The 26,579-nt window shown below is 47.9% G+C and overlaps 1 protein-coding gene across 2 annotated transcripts in view; it reads right to left on the bottom strand.

The window, feature by feature from the left end:
• Positions 1–901: 901 nt before the first annotated feature.
• The window catches only part of LOC122745763 (zinc finger protein 14 homolog), a 76,641-nt gene continuing 50,963 nt past the window's right edge, over positions 902–26,579 (bottom strand). The window contains exons 7-11 of one of the 2 annotated variants that reach the window (XM_043991198.1): positions 20,477–20,621; positions 14,365–14,453; positions 5,575–5,701; positions 4,850–4,942; positions 902–2,995 (exon numbers count right to left, since the gene is read on the bottom strand). In XM_043991198.1, coding sequence (XP_043847133.1) covers positions 1,095–2,995; positions 4,850–4,942; positions 5,575–5,701; positions 14,365–14,453; positions 20,477–20,621 — 2,355 coding nt within the window. In that variant the 3' untranslated portion in view covers positions 902–1,094. The remainder of the gene's footprint in view (positions 2,996–4,849; positions 4,943–5,574; positions 5,702–14,364; positions 14,454–20,476; positions 20,622–26,579) is intronic. The other variant, XM_043991199.1, reaches the window with a different exon arrangement.

Genomic DNA, 26,579 nt, shown 5'->3' with positions numbered 1-26,579 from the left:
AGAAAGGGCCAAGGAATGGTTGATAGGGTGTTTTCTGCTCAACCTCTCCAGGTGAAACTCACAGGAGGAGAACAGACATTGGTACAGAACATTTGTACACCTGACCAAGGCCTTTGATACTGAATGTCATGACTGCTTATGGTAAAATGTGGTTACCTGGAGAAGTTTATCAGTATAGCACATCCTCATACACTGTTGCTGTCACCGTGTACAATGTACTCATGGTTCTGCTCACTTCACTCAGCCTCAGTCCACTTAAGTCTCTCCAGGTTTTTGTGAAATCTGCCTGCTCATCCTTTCTTAGAGCACAATAGTATTCCATTCCATTCATATACCACAACTTGTTCAGCCATTCCCCAATGGATGGGCATTCACTTGATTTCCAATTCTTTGCCACCACAAAGAGAGCTCGTATAAATGTTTTTGTAGGTGTGCATCCTTCTCCCTGAGAATATTATTACCAGGGGTCCCCCTGCTGAAAGAGCAAGGGTTGACCTTTCTAAGGTTCAGTGTCAGGAAGTTACCTCACATCAACATGAGACCACCCTCAAGCAACCAGCTTGAAGCAGTGTGGAAGGCAGTTGGCTTTGTCAGTTGGTGATTTGAACCTGGTTGGGGGTTGGTACAAGAATCAGTTAGGGGTGTGAATTCTGATCTCTCCTCTAGGGTAGATAGGTTTTCCTATTCTATCAGAGACACTTGTTCTCTCTTTGTTAACCTCTAATATATTTTAATAAATGTTTAATACCTAAACTATTAAACTATTGTCCTAGTTAGCTTTCCCCACACTGGGGACAGGTGACCACACACATTTAGTTTTACTTGACACATCCCTTTTCTATGATCTCTTAGGGATACAGACCTGGAAGTGGTATTACTGGGTCAAAGGGTATGCACAAAGTTTTAAAATGGATTTAAAAAACAGTTTTTACATGTAATGGGGGGGGGGAAATAAATAAATGACCAAAAAAAAAAAAAAGAATTCCCTAATGTTGAACAAGCTCTAACTGACAACTGAATGAATTTTGTAATTCATAACAGTGATAAGATTTCTAAAGAATATGAATATTGCCTGAAGGTTTTTACCATATTTATTATATTCCTAAGATTTCTTCAGGATGGATTTTCTGATGTGCAGCAAGACTGGAGCTCTCTGTGAAAGCCTTTCCACACTGATTACATACATAAGGTTTTTCCCCAGAGTGGATTCTCTGATGTGAAGTAAGAGCGGAGCTCACTGCAAAAGCCTTTCCACACAGGTTACATACATAAGGTTTCTCTCCAGTGTGGATTCTCACATGCATAGCAAGAGTGGATCTCTGTCTGAAAGTCTTTCCACACTGATTACATTCATAAGGTTTCTCTCCAGTGTGGATTGTCTGATGGGCAGCAAGACTGCAGCTCACTGTGAAAGCCTTTCCACACTGATTACATTCATAAGGTTTCTCTCCAGTGTGTATTCTCTGATGTGTAGCAAAATTGGACCTGTCTTTGAAAGCTTTTCCACAGTGATTGCATTCATAAGGTTTCTCTCCAGTGTGGATTCTCACATGCATAGCAAGAGTGGATCTCTGTCTGAAAGTCTTTCCACACTGATTACATTCATAAGGTTTCTCTCCAGTGTGGATTCTCTGATGTACAACAAGACTGGACCTGTCTTTGAAAGCTTTTCCACACTGATTGCATTCATACGGTTTCTCTCCAGTGTGGATTCTCTGATGTGCAGCAAGATGGCAGTACTGTGTGAAAGCCTTTCCACATTGATTACATTCATGAGGTTTCTCTCCAGTGTGGATTCTCTGATGCACAGCAAGTTGGTATCTCTTTGTGAAAGCTTTTCCACAGTGATTGCATTCATAAGGTTTCTCTCCAGTGTGGATTCTCACATGCTTAGCAAGAGTGGATCTGTCTCTGAAAGTCTTTCCACACTGATTGCATTCATAAGGTTTCTCTCCAGCATGGATGCTCTCATGCTTAGCAAGAGTGGATCTCTGTCTGAAAGTCTTTCCACACTGACTGCATTCATAACGTTTCTCTCCAGCGTGGATGTTCTCATGCTTAGCAAGATGGGAGCTCTGTCTGAAAGTCTTTCCACACTGATTGCATTCATAAGGTTTCTCTCCAGTGTGGATTCTCTGATGTGTAGCAAGATTGGACCTCTTTGTGAAAGCCTTTCCACACTGACTACATTTATACAACTTTTTTCTAATGTGAATGTTCTGGTTTTGGGGGGTTTTTTTGGCAGGGCAATGGGGGTTAAGTGATTTGCCTGAGGTCACACAGCTAGTGAGTGTCAAGTGTCTGAATCCAGATTTGAACTCAGGTCCTCCTGAATCCGGGGCTGGTGCTTTATCCACTGCGCCACCTACCTGCCCCACAATGTGAATGTTCTGATGCCTAATAAGATCGGAGTTCCAACCAAAGGCCTTTCCACAGCAGTGAACTGCATGTCTTCTCATTCCATCATAAAATCTAGCATGGCAAGGAAGATGTGATTGATGGGATGAAGTTGCTTTCCATTCATTGTATTCAATAGGCTCCCTTCTAATGTGAATTTTCTGAAGAGTAATGAACTTAGAGTTCTGACTGAAGGCCTTCCCACTTTTGTCACTTTTCTGTTGTCCAATGAGATCAGAACTCAAATTCAAGGCCATATCCCGATGATTACGTTTGTACATTTGCACTTGAAGAGACTTCTCCTGGGTCTTAAAAGGCTCTAGTTGTTTAGGAAACCATTTATTATCTTCACTGTTCTGAAAATATTCATTCCATGAAGTCCTTCTCTTCCTGTTATTTAAGACTGAAGACTGTGTGAAGGCCTCTCCAATTTCACCAAACTCAAAGATACTCTTACCCAGCTTAGTTTCAGAGTCACAGATTTCTTTCAAGCTGAAGTTACAGGCACCATCACTCTCAAATCTAAGCTGGCCAAATTCTTCCGCAGAAACTTTCACCTTTGTAGCCATCTTCTTCACTTCCAGCCTGGTCTCTCCACCTGAAGAGAACAATTATCTATTAACAGAAACATACATACACCTAAATATATGTTTTTTTGGTCATGTGGCAGAATGTAAAACTAGGAGGGGAAAGGACAAAAGGGAGGTGGGCTGATAGAAGAGTAGACTGAGGTGGACAAAACCAAAACACTAGTGAGAAGGAACAGAGGAAAAGGAAAGAGAAAAATACCAACAAGGGAAAAAACAGGATGCAGGTAAATCCACAGCTAGGAATCATAAGTGTGTATGCGAATGGGATGAACTCTCCTATAAAACAGAAGCAGAGGGGGCAGCTAGGTGGTGCAGTAGATAAAGCACCAGTCCTGGATTCAGGAGGATCTGAGTTCTGTAAGGAATTTATTGTGATTTGGGGCTTCCATGACCCCATCTTTGCTTCATCATGGGAAGACTGGAAAGATGTAACCTTGAAAAAGCCCCACCTAGGAGTTCCCCCATGCCCACATGGGCCTGGCCAAATTCTAATGGGGACAGCCCAGGGGGTATGTTGAACCAGTTGGAGACTCTGCATGGCTGAGAACCTCCCTTCCAGTGGGGGAGTCAGGAGGAGAGAGAGAGAAGTGGGAGTGTGGTGGAACTTTGGCTGGAAACAGGAGAGACTGCACAGCTGGTTCTCCTGGGAGCTGCAGACTCCAGGTGGTCAGATGGGTTGTGGAGGTGAGGCTGCCTCTTTGGGCTACCTGGCTGGAGGCAAGTTTAGGGTTTGAGTCAGTTTTTCTTCCTCCTTTTACAGTAAGTCTCCTCCTGTCTTTCTCACCCATAGGGCCTTCCCTGTCTTGATTGGCTCCAATTTATCCTGAATACACTGGGTTGGTAGAGCCTTGTTTACATGTCGTGTACCCCATTTGACTAAACTCCTTGAGAGCAAGGCTTATGTTTTGCCATTCTTTGTGTTCCTGGTGCTTAGCAGTGTCTGGAAGATAGTAAGTGCTTAATAAATGTTTATTGACCAGAATAAAGACTAGGAAAGAATTCAGAATGGACACCCTCAGCTCATCTGAGATGCTTTCAGGAGAGTTTGATGCCCCAAAGTTCAAAATGATGACTTCTTATACCATCAAAATATTATAACTACAAGATAGGAGAAAATAATGGGGTCATAGGGGACCCAGAGAGCCTTGCCTGACCTTTCTTAAGGCCAGCTCAGAGTCAGGAGAATTTCATAGGAAACGTAGTTGGACCTTGGACTGTGAATACAGACACCAGAAGTTAAATCCACACCTACCTGAAAAGCCTTGCCCCCCAGAGGGTCTATCCACATACTGCTCTAGACCACCTTCCAGTCCAATGATCCAATAGATTTGAATGATGCTAGCCAATTGGCTTGAAGCAGTGTGTAAGGGCCGCCTCTCCTCCTGACCTCAAGAAGCTCCCAGACACTCTTGGCCTTGGAACTCTGAAGGAGCAGCCACGTGGCCCACTCTCGCTCTCCCCTTTCAACTTTTGGGCCATGTGCTCCATCTTTACTGATATTTAACATGCCTTAATAAATGCTTAATGCCCCAAACTGGTGCTACAGCCTCTACTTTCTAAGTAGCAATACATTAACAACCCCAGCTACATTTCCCTACAACTTGGGGCAGAAATAGTTCACTCCCATATCATTTTAAATGCCACAAAGGAAACTGAAAGGCCCCGGAGTTTGACTTGCTCCCATCTATGAGGAAACTGGGGCTCTAAGGTTCAGTTACTTGCCCAGGATCCCACTGCTGAAATGTGTCTAAAAGTCAATTCCAACTAAGACCTTCCTGCCCCCAAGTCCAGGACTCCCTTCACCACACTTAGGAGACCTCTTATGGTAACAGCCCGCACACACCTGCTTTTATGTCACTCACCTAGACCGGAGTTCCTTGGATCTTTGTGCTCTACCATCCCTGGTGATTCTCCTTCCTGGAAAGGAGAGCTCAAATCTCTAGAAACTGGAAGTCCTAGGAATATAGAATAAGGAAGGGATGAGAATTGCGAGAAATATACAGTTTAGTCATCCTTAGGGAATGAAGACATGCTAGCAAAGAGGACAGGATGGTTCCCAAGGTATTGATTGCTGGGCTCTTTGGAGGCAGCCTGAGGTCACACAGGCCATTTGGTATCAGAAAACTTGCCCTTTATTCACCTCTTTCCTAGAAGGATGGGCACACTGCCTAGCTTCAATTACCTAGAAATTGGAGGCTGTGGTAGTGCAGTGGTAACAGCCCAGGGCCTAGAGTCGGTAAGACCATTTGAAACCAGTGCCAGAGACATGGGAGCTGTGTCCCCCTGGACAAGTTGTGTAACCTGTTTGCCTGTTACTTCACCTATGAAAGGGGGATGATAATACTAGAAGCTTATAGGGATGTTGTGAAGATCAAATGACAATGAGGATAATACACTTTGCCCAGTGCTGGATATAAAGCAGGAATATATATATGCTTATTCCATTCTCTTCCTTTCCCAACATCTGGACTGGAATTTGAGGGAACAAAGAGGGAAGAATCAGGACAAACTTGCTAGGCCTGGCAGGATGAGGAGCAGGGAGCTACCATGTCAGTAGCTCACAGTCACCAGGGGCAAAGGTCCTTACCCACAGAGAGCAGGTTCTGGGCATTCTCCAGCATGACCTCCTTGTACAGCTCTCTCTGAGAATGGTCCAAGAGGCGCCACTCCTCCTGGGTGAAATCCACAGCCACATCCTTGAAGGTCACCAACTCCTAAACCATCAAAGGTCACATGATTTAGAGCTGAAAAAAGACTTTAGAATTCACCTAATCCAACCCTCATCAACTTAGAGGAAGAAACTGACCAGAGAAGGGATTTGCCCAAAACTAATTTTTTTTTTTTTTTTGGTGAGGCAATTGGGGTTAAGTGACTTGCCCAGGGTCACACAGCTAGTAAGTGTTAAGTGTCTGAGGCCAGATTTGAACTCAGGTACTCCTGACTCCAGGGCCGGTGTTCTATCCACTGCACCACCTAGCTGCCCCCAGATTCATATATTTTTGAGAGGCAGCAACAACACTTGAAACCATATCCAATAAGAATGCAATGGAATATTGAGAAAAGCATTTTATATTGAAGTGAGAACCATGTCAGAATGATAAAACTTCGATAAAGGTCTTACTATGAAATGTTTCTCCCCATAGGCTCAGGGAGAATGTATGTGCTCTGTGAGTGAAGTACCAGAGCCTAGGGAGAAGAAAGCAAAGTAATATGAATTTCCTCCTCACCTGAGGGGATACGCTACATGTCATAAGGGATATGTTAAGGAAATTTTATAAAGAATTTATGAGAAGTTGGCAAATACTGTATTAGTCATCACTGAGAAGAGAATAAAGAAAAAAAAACCAACATAGTTAATTTCCTAAAAAGCTAAAATAAAGTCCTACTTAGATAAAAGCATGAAGAGTATTCTAAAGAAATATTGTTTATAGGGAGTGCTAGGTGTTGCAGTGGATAAAGCAATGGCCCTGGATTCAGGAGGACCTGAGTTCACATCCAGCCTCAGACACTTGACACTTACTAGCTGTGTCACCCTGGGCAAGTCACTTAACCCTCATTGCCACTCAAAAAAAACCATTACTCACAATCTGCCCTGAAGTACTACAATATTGAGGCTTGGGGTAACATCTGGTATGATGTGTCAGAGCCAAAATAAATTTTATGTCTTTGCTTTATAATTGCTTTTACTAGTTAATGGAATATATTTATTCATTTTAATATTTAGTTATGTTAAAATAAGAGTGCCAATGATGGGGAAAGGAGAACTTATTGAGTAAAAACATTACATTTTTTTTTAAAAAATGACATTTCCCATATAATTTATTGACTCTGGTTGGAGATCAAGCTTATTCATAAGATACTGAGTTTACTTAAGAAAAGGAAATGATCACAACTTACCCCTAAAGCCTTTGGCACCAAGAGTCAAGACAAACAGTTAAGGACAAGAGAGCAGCTACGTCTGAAACCCTTAGATACTTGGGAGGCTTGGCTAGTTTTCCCATCTGCTACATGCAGAACCTGAGCTTGGCCAATGCACTTGGTTTTTGAACCTCTTCCATTTCAAGCAGAATGATAGGATCCACTTTTTTAGAGGTTCTATTCTTTTGGAGCAAATCTTTTTTTCTTGTCAAATTATTTTTATTAAAATAATATATTAAATTTTATTTTTCAACGTCATTTATTGTTTAATAATAAACATTTAAATTGAAACTTTTGAGTTCTCAATTCTTCTTCTTTCCCCACTCCCTCCCTGAGGCACCAAGCCATCAGCTACATATAGGTTATACTTGTGCAATCTTGCAAACCATTGCCAGATTAGTCATTTTGCATCATAAAATTTGAAAAAAAGAAAAATGAAAGTGAAAAATAGCTTCCTTCAGTCTGTGCTCAATCAACATGATTCAATCAGCTTCTTTGGAGGTGGATTGTATGCCTTTGGGATTGTTCTGGATCATCGTATGGAGCAATTCTTTTTCACAAAGATGCAAACATCTTCACTTTTTTGCCATTTAAATTTTTTCCTCAAAAGATGTGATTTGTCAAATTTATGCAAATTTTATTATTTCCTTCAAGTGCTCTAGCATGGATCTGACCATGTAAGTGCTACTCAGACAATTCCAATGGCCTCTGGGATCATATAGTAACCCCTCCCTTTAGCTTCCATGCCACATACAACCTGGTCCCAACCTCTCTTTCAGGCTCATAAGACACTCACTACTCACCCTCTTGATGTCACAACCCAGACACATTGGCCTTCTCTTTTTCTGGGCTCTGCTCTTCCTCCTTGCCTTTCTGCCTATTTTACTCCATGTTGCAGTCCCTCTGTCCCTTGAAAACACATTTTCTGCATAAAGCTTTGCCTGTTATCTTCCACCACTAGGAGCCTCTCCTTCAAATTACTTTCTAGAGTACCATTGTATTTATCTGAATGTATCCAGTCCTATTGATGCTGTACCTGTTTTTGTCAGTACTTCTTGTCTGTTCTATGAGAATTTAAACTCATTGGAGTGGGCTTCATTCCATTAATTGCAGCTTTCTCTCTCATAAGCAGTACAGTGCCTATTGTCCTTTGTTCTCAAAGAGGGCCAAACGGACATCACTATTACAGTTATGCTACCGTGTCTGACTGGCTGCTCAGACCAGTGCACGCTCAGAATGCTCTTCCACAGGTCCAGCCCTTCAATTTGGTATTCTGTCAACCACATAATCAATGTGAACATCCCTGAAAAGTAGACTACCAAGGGAAGTGAACATATTTACAGGATTTAAATCCTCTCCACTTGCTGGGACTGATGGTTGCAGGTATGTGTGGGGTGGTGCTGGCTGATGAAGCACCCGGGTTTTCACTGAAGCTTTTGGAGCCATGGTCAGATGCAGGGTTTTTTGTTTGTTTGTTTGTTTGTTTTGTTTTGTTTTGTTTTTTTGCGGGGCAATGAGGGCTAAGTGACTTGTCTAGGGTCACACAGCTAGTAAGTGTCAAGTGTCTGAGGCTGGATTTGAACTTAGGTCCTCCTGAATCCAGGATTGGTGCTTTATCCACTGCACCACCTAGCTGCCCCCTGTGTTTTCTTAGTGTTGTTAGGCCAAAATAAGCAACAGAGAATTGACCCCTATTTTGTTAAATATTAACTTCAGAGGGTGCACTAAATGCATAGTCATCTGCAAATGAAAACATTATGTCCTAAATGCTCCCTCTACTTTTCTCTTGTCTTGTAGTTTTTTCAAGTAGAATAATTTACCCAGTTCAATGGGTGATGTTGATTCTGTGCTTCACCTCATTGAAGGCATCTGACTGGGAAAGGGCAGGAGTCCATGATCCAGAACCCAGGCAAGCCAGACATCATGGAATAGATGTTCAATGCTGAGGAAGTCCTACAGGCAACCAGATTTGGACATACTTTTCCATAACTCCTCACAACTGACAGTATCAAAGGCCTTAGTGAAGAACATTGTGTACAGACCTCTGTTCTTCCCCTGGCATTGTCAGGGAGCAAATGCCATATTGACCATTCCTCAGCCCTTTCTGCAGCCACACTGGCTCTCGGTAGATGGCCATCTACCAGGTGAAGGTTCAGCCTATTAAGGAGGACTGTGGAAAGAATCTTGCCAGCAATGATGGAGAGAGAGTCTCCTCTGTCAGAGGACAATCCATTTCCTTTACTTTTAAACAGACAGACAATGGAGGCATCCTTGAGCTCCTGGGGGATAACCTCCTCTTGCCATATAATCCAGAAAATGTTAGCCAATGTTTGTATGAGTAATAGCCCCCCCCTCCCCCCCACTGTAAATCTCAGCTGGAATAAAAGCAGCACCAGATGCTTTGCCACAGGAGAGGAGCTAATGGCATTCAAACTTCTTCAGCTGGAAATTTGGTTAGAGAGGGATTGACTTCAACCTGAGGTAAATGACCAATGGCTTCCTGATTGATTGAGAACAGTCTGTTGAGATCATTATTGACTTGTTCAGCCCATCTCTCCAGGATCATGTCCTTATCATTTACCAGTTTGTCCCCTTCCTCACTGAGGAGTTATATAGGTCTTTGTTCCATAGCCTTGGCATTTTTCTGCAAGGCAAGCATGTTGTCACATGCCTTTAATTCACTCCTTTTGTTAGGCATACAAGCTTGGTGCCTAGTTTAGATTGCAAAACCTTTGCCCAATTCCCTGGGCTCCCTTCATTGTGGCCACTCCAGAAAAACATGTGGATCCAGCTCTCGCTTCCGGAAGCTGGCCTTTATTTGCTAGCCTTGTTTTACTTAGGGCTGCTATTGGGATGTGATACTGCCTGAATTCTCTTATAACAAAAGCTCTTCATATTTCAGGTCTATTGGATTGTCTGCTGTCCCTAAGGGTGCACACATTTCATAGACTGATGGGGAGCGAGTCACCTTTGCAGAAATTTTTTATGGTTTTTGTTTTGACAGGAAGGTGGGATCCCCCACGTGTTGGGGTAATCAGGCCAAGGTTGAGTAAGCAGATGATTCTTAGGGCATCTGTTCTATCCCATTCCTCATCCCAGGAGGTGACCAGTGCAGAAGAATCTGGCCAGCCTGGGCTGCCATGTGCCCCTGCTGCTTTCAGGGAGAAGGGGGCCAGGGGACTGGGGCCTGGGCCACCTGTGTGCAGGGTTGTGACTATAGCTCCCAGTGCATCTCCATCTGCTGCTACATCACATGCCTGTCACCACAGGACTTTGAGAGATAAAAATAGCAAAGTGCTATGGGTGATGTCTTTTAATTCATTCATAAATTGCATTTAATTAAGTCAGAGCTGGACAAAGTCAACAGCCTCACTCCTCCTTCCAGAGCTGTCACAGTCCAGGGGCAGAACAGAGTCAAGGTACCTGGTGATGGCTTGAGCTGCAGGGCATGGCCTGGGCTTGTCAGGGGAATACCTTGGTCTTCAATGTCCAAGCAAGCTCTCAGTGCTCCAAAGCACCTGCTTCAGCTGCCTTCATGGCCACTGGGATAAATCGTTCTTATCCACCCACTCCACAGGGGGACGTCTTCACACGCTTGGGGTAGACACCTGCCCCCCCCCAAACCAAGTCACCAAAGGGTTAGAGACACCTCAGTTAATCCCAACCTGGTTAGTCCTTCTGCTGAAATAGTTTACTGGGCTGTGGCTGCTGTGCATGATACAGCTTCTTGGAGCCAGGGGAGGCCTGGCTGGACCAGGTAGACATCAAAGGGGAAAGCAGCCCTGAAAAGGCCTTGGCAGCCTTCATCCCAGGGGCACTATTCTTCCCTGAACATGCCATGATTCCTGCTTCACTCAGCCCTCTAGAGTCCCCCCAGAGCCCTGGCCATGCTCACTGGGAAGGACTTTCAACAGGCCCAACCCTTGTGCCCCTCCTGCTGTTCTCTGGCCATCTTTATGCCACCCCCAACCAGTCTCTTTCCTCCTTTAACTCTGGGAAGCACAAGGACATCTTTTGCACTCTCATCCCCCAACTTGTAACACTGAGGCTCTGATGTACCAAGTGGCTCATGGTCCTTAAAGTGAACTTTTGGGAAAACATCATTAACTCCATTTGATGCTAGACTGGCTGTTCTTAAATCAAGGTACTGAATGAATGTCCCCTTCAGGACCTCCCTTCCCCATTCACTTTAGGAGAACACAGAGGATTCACTTCCTGTCTGTGATTCTGTCCAAGGAGGCTCAAAGGGCTTAGCAAATACTGACTCACTCCCTGACTAATCAAGAAGCTCCTATGTTCTTTGGACTGGTTCGAGTCCCAGTGCTAAACATCTTTATATCTAAACTTTCAAGTCTAACTCTCAATTCCCAGTTTTTACTTTTACTCAAAATGTAAATTTTCTCCACTATTAGGGTTTTATCCCAAAGAGATCATAAAAAAGGGAAAAGGAACCACATGTGCAGAAATATTTATAGCTGGGGCAGCTAGGTGGTGCACTGGATAAAGAACCAGTCCTGGATTCAGGAGGACCTGAGTTCAAATCTGGCCTCAGACACTTGACACTTAGTAGCTGTATGACACCCTGGGCAAGTCACTAAACTCTCATTGTCCTGCGGGAAAACAAATAAATAAACAAACAAACAAACAAATAAACAAACAAATAAATGTAAATATAGATTTATATAAACATGTTGTGATATATGAATATAATGGATTGATATTGTGCTGTAACAAAGGATGAGCAGATGGATTTCAGAAAAGCCTAGGAAAGCTTACATGAACTGACTGAGTGAGATGAGCAGAACCAGGAGAACATTATATACACAGCATCAACAACATTGTATGATGATCAACTGTGACAGATTTAAATTCTCAGCAACACGATGGTCCCAGATAATTCCAAACGACTCATGATGGAAAATGCTCTCCACATCCAGAATAAAGAACAGTGGAATCTAGATGCAGATTGAACCATACTGTTGCTACTGTTTTTGTCTTTCTTTTTTGAGGTTTTTCCCTTTTCTTTTGATTCTTCTTTCACAACATATGCAGATATATTTTTAATGTGACTGTACATATATAACCTATGTCAGACTGCTTGCTGTCTTGCAAAGGGGGGTGGGAAGGGAGGCAGGGAGAAAATTAAAAATCTTATAAAAACAATTGTTAAGCAGCAGCTAGGTGGTGCAGTGGATAAAGCACCTCATTGCCCTGCTTTCCCCCCAAAATGTTGAAAACTATGTCAACATATAACTAGAAAATAATAAAATACTTTTATGATTAAAACGTGTACCTTTTCCATTTCTGTGCCCAACCCAGTCTTATCTAAAACTTCTTTGTAAGCCTGTCTATGATAACAAGACCTAACCCATCCTACCCAAAGGTTAGGTCATATAACTCAGGAGGGGTGACTGTCTCTCTGTCAACTGTGGAATTCTGAGACACACATGTCTGTCACCCACTCAAGGAAGGTGTCTCTCTTTAGAGAGAATAGCTAAACCACACTTTACAGTCTGGCTGTAACTTGTGCTCCCTTTTCTGGCCGTCCCCAGGAAGGATCCTGAGAAATGTCCCAACAGGATCATGGGAGATAATGTTTCTATGACTCCCAGCACACAGCAGACACCAGAGAACCCTGTCCAGTCTTCTTGCACCTCAGTCCTCTTCTCTCTGACCTGGGGACACAGGCCCCCTGGATGATCCTTGACCAAGACCCTCCATTGCCTGACTCTGTGCCTTTCCAAGGGCTGTCTCTCATGCTTGCACTGACCCCCTCCTCACCTGGGCATCCTGATGTTGTGGGAGGAGGGACCCCAAACCCCAAGGAATCATTAAACTTTCCCAAGAGAAAAGCAGCTCCACCTCCCATCTCAAGAATATGGTGTGGGGGGCAGGTAGGTGGTTCAGTTGATAAAGCACCAGCCCTGGATCCAGGAGGACCTGAGTTCAAATTTGACCTCAGACACCTGACACGGTCTAGCTGTGTGACCTTGGGCAAGTCACTTAACCCTCATTGTCCCACCAAAAAAAAAAAAATGGTCTGTCTGAGTAAAAAGACCCTAGTCTGCAAGGAACAAAGATGACATACTGATGAAGGTGGGTGCTATTCCTCCCCAGGCACTCCTTACCAGTTGTTTCCCTGCCAGTGGTCTTGCCCCTCCTAACTGCTTTGCACATGGCTTTTTTTTTTTTTTTTGTAAACATAGAATGGGCCAGCTCTTCTCTTACCCAGGGAGACAGGTTTTCAACAATGATTCTGTCTCATGGTCATATGTTCCTCTCTCCTAATAAATCATTTTCCACTTTATAAGATTTGTGATGAGCCTCGAATTCATGGGTGAATTTGCCTCCTGCTCCAGGTCACAAGGCCCCAAGCATTATGGTGCTGAAACCCAGAAAAAGTCATTAGGCAGGTAAAAAGGTGGGCTGTTCATTTGGCTCTTAGATTTCCCAGGTGGGGTGTACACTCTGCTTTCTCCTGTAAGGATCCTCAGTCTCAGTGGGTGACCCCACTGTCTGAGGTATGAATAGCCAGCCAGGCTACTTCTAGATTCTTTTATTTACAGTCACAGGACATCCAGACTTGAGAAATGCTCAGGTTTTTGTCAGCACCCACTTGGAGGCAGGTGTGGGCATCTGTCCCTGAGGTCTAGCCCAGCTGACCATGAAAAGGGACAAGGAGAAAGCATTCCCTGTGGCCCTCCCTGCTCAGGTGTATCCTTAAAAAATTGGGGGGAAGGGGCCGCTAGATGGCACAGTGGATAGAGCACTGGCCCTGGAGTCAGGAGTACCTGAGTTCAAATCCGGCCTCAGACACTTAACATTTACTAGCTGTGTGACCCTGGGCAAGTCACATAACCCCAATTGCCTCACTAAAAAAAAAAATTGGGGGTAAATGGGATTTAGGTGCAAAGAAGTGAATGATTTTCCATTGTAACACAAGATTCCTGATGAGCCTGCAATTCTTTGGCTGAGGTAGCCCCTAGATCCAGGTCACAAGACCCCCCCACACTGGCTTCCTTCACATCTCAGCAAAATCCTCACCTTCTGGAAATGAGCTTTGCCTGGTCCCTGACCCTGCTTGGGCCTTCCCTCTGAGGGGGCCTCCCATTCATACTGTAGAGACCTTGTGTGGATCCAGCTGCTGCCATGTTATCTCCCAAGGAGACTCTGAGCCCCTTGAAGGCAGGGACTGTTATTGTTTAGACCTTCCTTTGTATCCAGAGTAGGTTGGCACAGGGCTTGGCACAGAGCAGTCACTGTCTCAGTACTCCAGAGGGAGCAGAGAAGACTGGGGTGGCCTGAGGCAGAAGGAAATGAGCAGAACCAGGAGGACAATGTCTGCTCTGCTGACAGCCCTGCAGAGGACCATGTACATGTAACAGGATAAAGCTTCCTTGCCTCTGCTGGATTCCACCTTTGCTGATGCTGGTCAGGTCTGGGGATGGGCTGCACTCACCTGGGATGAGGGTCTCTGAGTCCCTGGAGCCATTCTCTCTGGTTCCAGGCTGTCTCCTTGGAATAAGCTTTGGTTGTCTGCAAACTGGCCTGGGGAGGGAGAAGGGTCTCAGAGTGGGAGAGACATTGTCTTTGCGTTTTCCTCCTAGGGTGGACACTGGCCTACCTGGAATTACAGAGTTTGAAGTCTCAGAGCACCTGCAAACGTCCTGCCCTCAGGGGAGAGACTCTAACCAGGACAGGAGGACAGCAGAGAGGGTCAGGCTTGGAAATGACCTTGGCATGAACAGGAAGAGGACTTGCCACCCTCTCTAATTCCTTGTCTTTGGCCTCCTGCCTCTCCCTCATCTTCCTGCAGAGACACCCAGGAGGAAGAAGGGACTGGGGACCCCAGACCCAGAGCCCTACCTCCATCTGATACTATGGGTGAGATATGTAGGTCAGTCAACTCTGACCTCGTGGTAAAACTGGGCATGGCATCCCAGGACTTTGGGGATGTGACAGGCTGCCTTTAAAAGTAGCAAGAGAGGGGCAGCTAGGTGGCGCAGTGGATAGAGCACCGGCCCTGGAGTCAGGAGTACCTGAGTTCAAATCTGGCCTCAGACACTTAATACTTACTAGCTGTGTGACCCTGGGCAAGTCACTTAACCCCAATTGCCTCACTTAAAAAAAAAAAGTAGCAAGAGACACCCCCAGAGCCAGGCTTGGAGGGAGGCTTGCTCCTGGCCAGCAAAGAAAGAAAGAAAGAAAGAAAGAAAGAAAGAAAGTATGCACACATACACAGATCCACTTCTATGTCTGCTTGGCTTGGGGGTAAGACCTACTACTGCTTTCTGACAATGGGAACAGCAGCATAAACACAAAGCCTGGGGAAGCAGCAACACAAAGGAGGAGAAGCCAAAAGGCCAGTTGGGCTGCTCAGGCCTGGGTGAAGGGGACTGTGTGTAAGCACCTCGGATGGTAGCTGGGGCCAGGCTCTGAAGAGCTTTCAAACAGCATCCAGAGGCATCTAGACCTGCTCCCCAATACCACAGGAGTCACTGGAATTTCCTGAGTGGACGTGATATGGGGAGGCCTGAACTTTCAGCCTGTAGGAGACCATCACCTTCACCTTAGATTTTTTCGCCCCAAAGCCAAGAGAGTTAGATAAGCCAATCCAGTTAAGTTCCTGGACAGGGCCTATGTGCAGAAGTGGCTCATATGGGGAGGTTTGTTTGCTTGGCCCCAGAAAAGAGAATTCTTCCTGCAGGCGGTATCCAAGGTGGTTCAGGAAAATAGTGGAGGGGAGGGGCACAGAGAGGACTTGGAGGAAATCCAGTGAATTGGGGGTAAACAGCTCCCCCAAAAGAATTTCCTTGGATGTCAAAGTAACTGAACTGCCTTACAGGACTATGTAAACAGAGACAGACTTCAGGGAAGCCTCCAATAACTGGGGAGTCACTAATAGGATATTCTAAAGGAATTAACTAGAGACCCACCTCCTCTGGCCCCACCCAATATTCTGGCCATGAGAAAACATCCCCATTGAAACAACCTCTGCAACTCCTGAGAGGAAGGTTAACATTCTCCCCAAATCACCTGACATCCTGCCTCTATCCCAACCACCCCAATGAGCAAAGTGGCTGCCCAGCCTCCCCAGATGGACTGAGGCTGTGTAAAACCCTATTTATGCCTCTACTTCCCCTTGTTCCCTTGAGATGCTCCCCACAGAGCAGTTGCAGTGAGCAGATGCCACTTTATCTTCAGGGAGGGATTCCAGCTAGATGGGCCTGGAGACAGGAAGAACTGAGTTCAAATCTGACCTCAGACATGTTCTCTGTGAGATTTTGGACAGGTCACTTGACCTGCTTGTCTCCCTTGACTCAAAGGCTGCTGTGAGGATTCCATTTCCCAAGTGCTCAGCAGTGCCTGGCACCTGGGTGCTAGAGAAGGGCTAGCTCTGATTGTTCTTACTGCTGTCCAGGAGGTTTTGGGGACCTCTGGGCTGAGGAATTCCCCAACACTGACCTAAACTTGCTGAGGGAACAACACTGACTGTCGTCTGCACCCCAGTGCAGTGTCTGGGACATACAGATGAGGAAACTGAGAGGGCAAGACATCAAGTCACTTAAGAGAGGTGATAGCCATGTGAGAGAGATTTGGACTCAGGTCTAGCTGACTGAGGTCCAGCAGTACCTACTGCACTGCACCACCCAGCTAGTTTCCCTCCAGAGAGATGCCTGAGAACCACTTCAGAAAAGCAGGCCCAGGACTGAGGGAGAGTTACCCCCATGGGGAGTGAGGTGGGCAGGGAGAAAAGGGAACCAAATCAGACCAGAGGAAGGAGTTATCAGTCCAATAGGCAGGAGGAGAACCAGGATGGGTGACAATCTCCATGGACAAGTGTTTATCCAATGGGTGGGAATGGTTGGCAACAACCATTGCTACAGAGAAGTCAGGGAAAAGCCAATGAAAGGGGACGAGCCTTCAGCAATGAGGTCACTGCTTTTAGCTGACTCAAGGAGATCTGATTTCCAAGAGGTGGAGAAGGAGCAGGGGGTGGAAAAAGGAGGGGCAATCCCATACAGGGAGTCTCTTCTAGGAAATCCCTGTGTAAAGGAGGAAAGGGGATAGCTGTTTAAGGATGATGGGGCTAAGAGAAGGTTTTCGTTTTAAAGATGGGGAAGTTCTGGGCATTGCATGTGTTTTGTTAGTTGAGTGGATTGAGTGTGGAAGGGAACTTGGTGCTCAGTCATTATCAGTCACGAATGACTCTTCTTCCTGACCCCATTTGGGAGTTTCTTTGCCATTTCCTCCTCCAGTTTCTCTTACAGATGAGGAAACTGAGGCAGACAGGGTTAAGTGACTTGCTTAGGATCACACAGCTAGTAAGTGTCTGAGGCCACATTTGAACTCAGGAAGATGAGTCTCACACACTAGGACTGGTCCTCCATCTACCTTGCCACCACCTAGCTGCCTCTCTGAAGGGAAGACCCGAGTTCAAATTCCACCAAGACCTTGTTATATTCATGCTGGGGAGGTTACTAGACAGTCCCCTGTAACAATATGGCTTCTGTCACAGAAACAAAGGCTTTGATAACCCCCATGTCCTGTATAAATGGGATATTATGTCATCCAATCCAAACCCCAATTCTACACATTGGAAAACTATAGGATTAAGCACAGCTTTGCTGCAGGCCTCTATTCTTCTCCTACTCTTCCCCCTTCCAGGCATGTGCTAAACTCACCAGCCTTTCCCTCCCTCCCCCAAACAGAAAACCCCCAAGCTCTGCTCCCTCCTGCTTGGGGGCTCTCCCCTCCCCCTCTGCCTTAGCTTCCTTCAGGATGGCTCTCAGATCCCCCCTTCTGCAGGCCTGCCCTGGTTTTCTTCCTCCCTCCCCAGCTGCTGGTGCTTCCTCCTCTCAGACTACCTTCTACCTGTGTCCTCTCTACAGGCTTGATCTGAAGAATTGTGTACCTGTTGTCAACAGAGAGCCAGACTCAGGAAGTCAGGCTCCCAGCCTTGCCTCAGACCCAGGCTGTCAGGGACACCTTCCCCTGGTAAGAGATTAAGGGCCTGGGATGTTGCCAAAACCCAGGCTAGCTCAGACATTCAGGGAGCTGGCATCATCTCCCAGGAGTCAGGGCACTCCACCCTCCCCCACCCAGTGATCTCCCCAATATTCGTAAACTATGTGGCAACCCCCTTATCCTCCCATTAGAGAGTGAACTCCCAGGACTAGGGCTGTCTTAGTCTAAGAATCTCCTGCAATTGACAGGCTGGAACTTGGCAGAGCTACAGTTTCAGAAACTGATCAAGGGGCTATTCAGGAGAAACAAAGGAAGACTCCCAAATGGGAGGGGCAGAAGGGGAGGGGACTGGGGCAGGAGAGATCCTGGGGGCGTCATTAGCATTTCTAAAGGTTTTGAAAGTCACCCTCCCACCAGACCCCCAAGGAAGACCTTGATTGTTATGGATGAAAACAAGAAGGGAATTAGGCTACAGACTAGGAAGAAGTCAGGTGGATGCTGGGGAAGCTTACAGAATACCTGGGCAGCATCTCTACCCACTTTCCCTCCTGCCTCTTATTGGGTTTGTCAGATCCTTGTCCAGCTCTTCCAAGAGGCTTTCTGGTCTCAGGACCAATTCCTCTTCCCTTTCAAGGCTTCACGTGCAGCCCTTTTATCACTGTTGTCCCCCTCTGAGTTTACGTTTTGGGCCTCCCTCTGGCCATAGAATGTTCAATGCAGAGGGATCTTCTCTCTTTCCTGTTCACATTTTCGCCTCTTTGGTGCCTTTGAAAGTCGAGTTCTGCTCCTGGGGTACAGTGTACACTGTGCCAGGCCCTGGGCTAAGGCCAACGGGGCTTCTTGGAGCAATTTTAGAAAATGAGCCAGTACTGGGGCAAGGGGAAGAGGGGGGGGTTTCAGGTTTTTTCATTTAACTGTGGGAAGAGACAATGCCTAGGAGGCCAGAGAAAGTCCCTGAGAGAAGGGCAGGGCATGGAGTGGAGAGCAAAGACACTGGAGGAATCTACTGAGCCTGGGAAAAGTGGAGCAAGGCAGGAAGTTGGTGGTTGTGTTATGGGCCCAGGGCACCCCAGAAGTTCTCTGGGGCACATCAAAGAACCTTCTCCTTGAGAAATTAAACCAAAGGACAGATGCACCTAAAGAGATAAATGGAACCGGATCGCAAGGCAGCTAGCTCCAGGACCCCCACCCTTCATTCCAGTCTCCCCCACCCCTGGGGAGATAAGTTTAGGTGTGGCTGCTGCCTTTGTGTCCAGAGGACGAGAGAGATGGCTTGAGAGATCAGCAGACACCCCTCACCCAACTCCCCCAGCCACTACCGGTGGGGGATGGTCCTCTCTCAATAGGGGAACTTTCCACAATAAGAGGATCACCTCATGGGACCACCATCAATCCCCTATAAAAGTATCTGCCTGTCTCCTGCTCGAGGAGATATTTATCTCAGAGCCACACTCTGTGCCATGCCTTCTAACCATGAGAAGTCCAAATATTTCTCTCTTGGTTTCCCTTCCCCAGCTCCTAAATAAACTATTATCTTATTCTATTGGATTTAGGTGCAAGAGGGTATAATTTTTTTTAAGAGTTCTTTCTTTCTTTCTTTTTTGTGAGGCCAGATTTGAACTCAGGTCAAATTTTGTCCCATAAGCATTGTTCTGGTTACTCAGTTGATGAAGAGTCTTGGAAATAGAACTGGGTCCACAACAGAAAACACCAACTGTTTTCCCTCTGTTACATTTGGCTGGCGCTCTATCCACTGTGGTCACCTAGCTGCCCTGAGGGTGTAATTCTTTAAAGAGGAATTCTTAAGGTCCCCAAACCTCTACCCATATCCCAAACCCCCTACCCTATTTTCCCCATAACAGGTGGATTTGAACCCAGAGCCCAATTCCAAATGCAGCACTCTTCTCCTCTCTCTACCAGGCAGCCTCCTCTCATGGGTGGAAGGGGCAGGCCTCTGAAGAGTTCTCTCATGGGAGGAAGGGAGAAGGACAGCTTGGGGAGGGGAGACACAGACCAAAAAGATTCTGAAAAAATGCTTCATTTCCGGATCTACCAAAGGAGGTGTGGAGGAGGGGCAGATACCTGAGGGACTGTGGAAACCAGGGAGGGGTAGGGGTAGGGGTAGGGGAGCACCTGAGACACAGACTTACTTTTTCTGGCCAAAGACTCCGGGTTCTTTGATGTTTTCTAGGTCTGGCTAGAGTTGGAAGAAGGTAGATAATGGCTGCTCCAAAAATCTGGCCCCCTAACCCTCCCATAATTTATTTCTCTTCTGCCCCACCCCCTCACCCTTCCTGGCCATTCAAGGCCAAACTTGGCTCCACCCTGCTCAGCCTCCTCCTAGCCCAGGTGAGTGGGAGGGAGGTGGGGGGAGGGTTCAATGTCCAAAGCTCTCCTTACCCAGCCTGGGTCAGTCTGCTGGCCTGGGTTCATTGCTGCCACCTCTGCCCCAATAATACAGACATGTCTCCAAGCAGACCCCTCCTTCTCAGCTATTCTTCTAAGTTTGGGAGGAGGAGACGTATACCTTTAGCCTTTCCCCCCTTCCACTTACCCAGGCCCCCTTCATCCCCACAAAATAATCATGAATTCTAATCACTCACCTTTTTTTTTTTTTTTTTTTTGCGGGGCAATGAGGGTTAAGTGACTAGCCCAGGCTAGTGTCATGGGCCCAGGACACCCCAGAAGTTCTGTGGGGCACATCAAGGAACCTTCTCCCTCAGAAACTAATCTAAAGGACAGACACACCTAGAGAGATAAATGGAACCAGATCAGACTGAGCTAGCTCCAGGACCACCATCCTTCATTCTAGTCTCCCTCAACCCTGGGGAGATAAATTTGGGTGTGGCTGCTTCCTTTGTGTCCAGAGGGGATGGCTTGAGAGATCAGCAGCCACCCCTCACCCAATTCCTCCAGCCACCACCAGTGGGGGATGGTCCTCCCTCACTAAAGGAACTTTCCACAGTCAGATGGCCACCCCCATCAGTCCTCTATAAAAGTACCTGCCAGTCTCCTGCTCAAGGAGACTGGTATCTCAGAGCCACCTTTGTGCCATGCCTTCTCCCCATGAGAAGTCCAAGGATTTCTTTCATGGTTTCCCTTCCCTTCCCTTCCCTTCCTCAGCCCTGAAATAAACTACTATCTTATTCTAACTGCTTTTGTGTGCAAGAGGGTATAATTCTTTTTTTTTTTTTTAATAAGGCAATTGGGGTTAAGTGACTTGTCCAGGGTCACACAGCTAGTAAGTGTTAAGTGTCTGAGGCTGGATTTGAACTCAGGTACCCCTGACTCCAGGGCGGGTGCTCTATCCACTGCGCCACCTAGCTGCCCCAGAGGGTATAATTCTTTAAAGAGGAAGTCCTAAGGACCCCAAACCCCTACCCCATTTCCAACCCCTACCCCAAACCCCTATCCCTAAACCCCTACCCCACTTTCCCCATGACACTAGTAAGTGTCAAGTGTCTGAGGCTGGCTTTGAACTCAGGTCCTCCTGAATCTAGGGCTGGTGCTTTATCCACTGAACCACCTAGCTGCCCCATAATCACTCACTTTTATACTGCACATCAAAGCTTCTCAATCAGCTTTCAATAAAACAACAAAACACCATCACCTCACACCTGAAGCAGGTCAATAGTTACTAGGGGAGGGGATCTGGCTGCCTCAAGTCTCTCCCCATTCCAGTCCATCAGCCTCCACACTCATTTTCCTAAAGTGCAGGTTTGACTACCGTCCCCCACTCAATGAACTGCAGTGGCTCCCTATTGCTTCCAGGAGGAAATACAAAATGCTCTGTTTGGCATTCAAAGCCCTGCATAACTTGAGAGCTGGGAGCACCGGGAGCCCCGCCCCTGAATAGAAGTGGTGCCACCTGCACCCTGTTAGCAGGAGGCTTCCGGAGCGGCAATCCTGGGGACCGTAGCAGCTCGACCGACTGGGCTCAGCTTGGAATTTGGAGCAGTGGGCTCCTGGAAGGCACTGGTACCATAAGGCCCCCGCAGGCGGGAGGGGAGACTGATCACCTCCTGATACAGGTTCAGGTTCAGGTTCAGGGCTCACCATTTGGGTGGGATTGTTTAACTTCTGTTTGGTTCTGTGAGTGTGTGTGTGTGTGTGTGTGTGTGTGTGTGTGTGTGTGTGTGTGTGTATTTTGGCTCCACAGCCCAAAGCTGTGGAGTCTAAGTGGGCCTTCCCCATCTCCTGACCGAGGAGAAAGGCACCTGGCTGAGCTCTGCGAGCACCCCCATCCCTTCTCTCTCTGCGACACCCACCGTACATCCTGTCCTCTCCTCGTGGGGGGGACTCAGTCTCAGCACACAGTCTTGCACTGTGTGATTAGGAATTTTAAGCAAGGCTTCAGGGGAGATGATGGAGGTGTCTCTGAACCCTGTGCACCTTGGAGTGGCCCCATTCAATGTGGGTTGGCCCTCAGAGGGAACTCTAGACCCGGGAATCACCAGAGCAGTTTACAGGGGGGTAGTTGGTGTCACAGACCAGCCTGAGCACCCAGATCAGTTCCCCTGTATAGACAGACTCCTGGTTGGAAGTTGTCCGCACCAAGCCCCTGTGGGTTCAGATGCGTAAGAGAACACAGGGATAGGCGAGGATTTTGGTTGGCCAGGCATCAGGGTCAGACCCCCACAAGCCAGTCATCCTACAGGGGGCACCAGAAGATGAGCCTCCCCCATATATCTCAGCTTCAGCTCCACCACCACCCCAAAACCTGAACCTCTATCAGTCCCTGGCTCTCTACGAGACTCCCTCTCTGTTGGCCTCATCTCCTTTGCTTCCTCCGGCTCTTTCCCCAGACCAGAGAGGGGGACCGAGCCCCCCTGATGTAGCCGAGGCCAGACCTGCCTTCCAGATGCCCCTCTGAGAGACCCTGAGGCAGGGCCAAGAGAACCCAGATGGGACTTACCAACCAGATGGGTCTGTCTTCTATTATCAGCCCTTCACCACTACTGACCTCCTGAATTGGAAAAACCATAGCCCCCACCCCCCACTCTGAGAAGCCCCAGGCCATGATAGACCTCCTTGAGTCAATCTTCCACACTCAATAATGCCAGTGTCACGGTCCACCCAGTGGTTCCTAAGCCCTACACCCTATTGGCCCAGATACCCCCTGAGGCTGCCTGGTTCACATGCTTGCATCTCAAGGATGCTTTCTTCTGCCTGTGAATCACCCCAGCCAGTCAGCCCCTGTTTGCCTTAGTGGGAGGACCTGGACTCAGGCTGGAAAACCCAGCTAACCTGGAGTCGCCTTCCCCAAGGATTCAAGAACTCCCCCACTCTTTTTGGGGAAGCGCTGGCACGGGATCTCCAGGCATTCCCTCGGCAGGAGCTTGGCTGCACCCTGATCCAGTATATAGATGACCTCCTCCTTGCCAGATCTACACGAGACCAGTGCTGGATGGGAACCCAGGCCCTGCTGGACCACCTGACTGTCTAAAGCAGGATACAAGGTCCCCCAGAAGAAAGCCCAGATCTGCCAAACCCAGGTGAAGTATTTGGGGTTCCTTGTCACACAGGGCCACTGAACTTTGGGTGTAGAGAGGGTAAAAGTCATTCTCAACATTCCCACGCCAAGGACCCAGAGGCAGCTCCGTGAATTCCTTAGGGCAGCCAGATACTGTTGCATCTGGATGCCAGGGTTTGCCAGCTTGCCAGACCTCTGTATGAGGCCCTCTCGGGCCCAGAGCAGGAGCCCCTACTTTGGGGGGAGGTTCAAGAGCAAGCTTTCAGGGAGGCTAAGCGCCTAGTCCCACAGGCCCCTGCATTAGGTCTCCCTGATGTCTCCAGATCTTTTCATCTATTTGTGACTGAGAAGAACAAAGTTGCCCTGGAGGTCCTTACTCAGACTACTGGGCTATGCATGGGAGAGGCCCATTGCCTACCTATCCAAGCACCTTGATCCTGTGTCAGCAGGATGGCCTCCCTGCCTGAGAGCTCTGGCAGCTACTGTCCTCCTTGTCAAAGAGGCTGAAAAACTGACTTTGGGACCGACTATCCACGTCAGGGTCCCTCACTCTGTCGTCCCCCTCATGAATTCCCATGGCCACCGGTGGACATCTGACCCACGGCTGGCCCAGTATCGGGGGCTCCTACATGAAAACCCCCGAGTTTGGGCTGAGACAGTTAAGACACTGAATCCTGCCACTTTCTTGCCCACCGAGCAGGGCCCCCCCAACATGACTGTGCCGAGGTCATAGAGGACCCGACCTGTCTGATCAACCCCGGCCTAACCCTGACCTCCAACTCTTCACTGCCGGGAGCAGCTTTATGAGGGATGGTGAACGACTGGCAGGGTACGCCATCGTTAGCCAGGAGGCAGTAATGGAGGCAGGGCCCCTGCCTCAGGGGTGGTCAGCCCAGAGGGCAGAACTATGGGCCCACATTGGTGCCCTGCAACTGGCAGAGGACAAGTCAGTGAACATCTATGCTGACTCACGGTATGCTTTTGCAACCCTCCACATCCACGGGCCATCTACAAGGAACAGGGACTCCTTACTTCAGGGGGCAAGCATATTAAAAGCCAGTCTGAAATCCTGCAACTGCTTGAGGCCATCTGGAAACCCAGAAGGGGCTCAGTCATTCATTGCTGAGGCCATCAGGTTAGGAATGATCCCATCATAAAAGGGAACGATCTTGCTGACAGGACAGCCCGGCAGGCAGCAGAATCAGCTGGCACCAGGGAGGGTTACCTCCTTGTGCAAAGTGGGGAATCGGCGCCAGTGGAAACTGCAACTGCAGCCCTAGCATACACCCCCAAGGAGGTAGGCTGGGCTCAGAAGGAGGGGGCACAACAGAACACCCTGGGAATTGGGTGCTCCCAGATGGGCGCCTCTTTATCCCCTGGAAGGACACATATGCTTTCATTCGCCAGCAGCATGCCCTCACCCACCCGAAGACTGCCCTAGAAGCCATGCTTCAGACATATTACTGTGCCGCTAAGATGCCCTCCTTGTGTGCCTCTGCCAGCCTGCAATGCCAGACCTGTGCTAAGAATAACCCCAGCCAGGGCCCTAACGAACCTCTGGGGGTTCAGCCAGCGGGGACAGCCCCTTTCCAGGACTTGGTAGCAGACTTCACAGAGATCAAAGCCTGCAGAGGCTATAAATATCTTGGTTTGGATCTGCAGCTTCACGGGCTGGCTTGCGGCTTTTCCAACCCGAACAGCAAAAGCAGCAGAAGTGGTTAGAGCCCTTCCCCGAGAGATCCTGCCCCGTTATGGCCTTCCCCTAACAATTGGGACTGACGATGGCCCTGCTTTTGTGGCCACCATGGTGCAGGGGCTGGCCGAGAGTCTGGGAATCAAGTGGAAACTGCATCCTGCTTACAGACCTCCGAGCTCAGGGCAAGTGGAGCATATGAACAGGACCCTTAAGTCTATCCTAGCTAAATTCTGTCCAGAGACCAGCCTGCATTGGGTAGGCATGCTACCCCTTGCCCTGCTTAGAGTTAGATGCACACCAGGAGTCACAGGATACTCCCCTCATGAGCTCCTGTTCGGGAGAACACCCCCATTACCAGGGCACTCCATGATTCCAAGGTCATAGGAGAACTCACCCAGGATGCAGCCTTACCCCAGCGAGGGAAGACTTTAGCCCGGCTACACAGAACAGTTCTAGAAAGGGAAGCTATACCCCCTGGTTACCTGGTGAATGGTTTCCAGCCGGGAGACCAGGTCTGGGTCAAGGATTGGAAGAAGGAACCCCATCAACCTATTTAGATGGGTCCCCACACAGTGGTTCTTGTCACCCCCACATCTCTTAAAGTTGCAGGTATCATTCCCTGGGTCCATCATTCCAGAGTAAAGAAGGCTCAGCTGCCCAGTGGAGGTGAGAATTGGTTCCTGATTGTCCCAACAAGCTTCAGATCGTGAAGGAGCAGCGGGGACCCTACTAGCAGGCCGTTGGTCCAGAAGCAGTCGACTGCCTGACGTAGACAGCTTTCCCAAGACCCCTGTGCTGATGCAAGTGACTCATTTAACCATGTTGATTTTCCTCCTCTGTGCACTGGCACTTGCTATCTATCTGTTTTGCCTGAATAACTGGCTTATCGTCTTCCTGGTTCCCCAGCTGTTTGTCTATGCTGACTCAGACTTTGTTTCTGCAATTATGGCTGTGTCCTCTGAACTGGAGGAAGTGGGGAGATCAGAGCGGGCCCTGTTTCTTCCACTCCTAATGGGGGCTGGACTTTTGGGTGGAATAGGGACTGTTACTGGTATAGGAGGCACAGGTTTTCCACCAGCTCTCCCAGCTGCTGAGTAGTGACATGGAGGAAGTTGCTCGCTCAGCTGGTAGAGCATGAGTCTGGAGTGGCAACTGGGATGATTGAGGAACTTTGGGGCCGTGCTAAGAGACTGGGAGAACGTCTTTCCAGTGTCAGTAACCCCGGGGGCTTGGTTGGGATCCTTTGCCCCATGGCTGGTGCCCCTCCTGGGGCCCCTGGCTGTCCTGATTCTTGTTATCCCCTTGGGCCCTTGCCTCCTGAATGCCCTCGTGTGGTTCATAGAGTCGGTTATAAGCCGGAAAACAGTCACTGCCCTCATGTCCCTGAGGGAACATCAGCCCTTGGCCCTAGATGATGCCCCTGTAGAACCTGGCGGGTATAGAGGGAGCATCAAAGGAGGGGACAATATGGGAAAGTGTGGAGGTTGAAGCTGAGGCCCCAAAATGAAACTCAAAGCAAAGCTGTCCGATCGACCTC

The sequence above is a fragment of the Dromiciops gliroides genome, chromosome 3 (genome assembly GCF_019393635.1).
Source record: "Dromiciops gliroides isolate mDroGli1 chromosome 3, mDroGli1.pri, whole genome shotgun sequence".
Taxonomy (NCBI): domain Eukaryota; kingdom Metazoa; phylum Chordata; class Mammalia; order Microbiotheria; family Microbiotheriidae; genus Dromiciops; species Dromiciops gliroides.
The sequence above is the reverse complement of the archived record's forward strand: the minus strand, read 5'-3'. Positions and strand labels throughout refer to the sequence as shown.